Source organism: Aplysia californica, unplaced genomic scaffold, assembly GCF_000002075.1.
Source record: "Aplysia californica isolate F4 #8 unplaced genomic scaffold, AplCal3.0 scaffold00055, whole genome shotgun sequence".
Taxonomy (NCBI): domain Eukaryota; kingdom Metazoa; phylum Mollusca; class Gastropoda; order Aplysiida; family Aplysiidae; genus Aplysia; species Aplysia californica.
In genome coordinates, this window is record NW_004797325.1 from 2,061,397 (window position 1) to 2,062,490 (window position 1,094).

General features: G+C 43.7%; 1 protein-coding gene across 1 annotated transcript in view; it reads left to right on the forward strand.

Annotated features, from left to right (window-relative positions):
• The window catches only part of LOC106011105, a gene marked incomplete in the record, with an annotated part of 5,999 nt that overhangs the window by 1,436 nt on the left and 3,469 nt on the right, over positions 1–1,094 (forward strand). Inside the window, 1 exon segment of the mRNA XM_013079520.1 lies at positions 323–471. Within this exon segment, the coding sequence (XP_012934974.1) occupies positions 336–471 (136 nt within the window).

Genomic DNA, 1,094 nt, shown 5'->3' on the forward strand with positions numbered 1-1,094 from the left:
GAAAGAGGAGGGCAGGTCACGAGGAGCGTAAGGCCAAAGCGAAAGACGAAGAATGTTTTTTATTTTGTTTTTAAATCCGAGTGAGAGACGTGATAACAAACCGTAGTTCAGTTTGTGTCATGCTGGGCTACTCCGGGGGTGCCCTTGCTTTTGAATCTCAAACGGAGCGTAATTTTCGAATTTTGTTTGTTTCGGGATTTCTTAAATTTATCCTCCGCCCACCGACTGTGTCTTATGGGTCCTAATTCGGAGTTTCCCGATGAAAAAGAATTCACTTAGCAAAACAAATAGTTTACTATACAGAATCTTTTGCATTCCTCAGCGACCTAGAAATCATGATGATTGGGCTGAGTTCAATCCTCATTGTGGCATGCGTGTGCCTTACGGCCATGGCCGACTCACCCCCTGAGTGCACAGAACGACTCAACAGCGTTGCCAAGCTCAAAGATCTCTACTGTGATGCGCATGTCGGTGAGTAACATTTTTAAACCGAAATTAATTTGAATTTTGGAATTGTTGTTTATTATAATTCAGCGTGATTTACACCCGGTCAGTAGCCTACGTCAATGATATCTGCGAGTATCTTCTTGTTCTCTTCTTCTTGATCGTATCATACTTGGAAGTCCGGTATCCATCATATGTACTGAGCTGTCCTGACCTCAGTCCCTCTGTTCACCCGTATAGTACGGTATAGCTTCTCCCGCAGTGTCAATGGGGTAGGCCAGCTCTCCAGTCTCAGCTAGGCCTTGTGTTCCCTGCACTGCTGGAAGGTGTGTTCCATAGTTTAGCCCGCTTCCCCACACTGGCATTTTGGTGATTGTGCCTATTTTCTGTAAATGGAAAGAAGACGTTTTGCTCTCGGTCTCACCTAAAAAAGTGTGATTTCTAATAATAATCGAAACTGTTTCATTACCGTCCATAACATTTATATTATTTAGGCTGCCGGCTGCGCGGGTTGCTTTCACCCTACCTATCACTGCCAACCCCTGCAACGAAAAAGACAAAGACACTTAGATCTATCGTGGGAATCGAACTTTTGTCTTTTTGTTTCTTTTTGTGTTTTTGCTTTTGTGTTGTTGTTGGGTTTGGGTTGT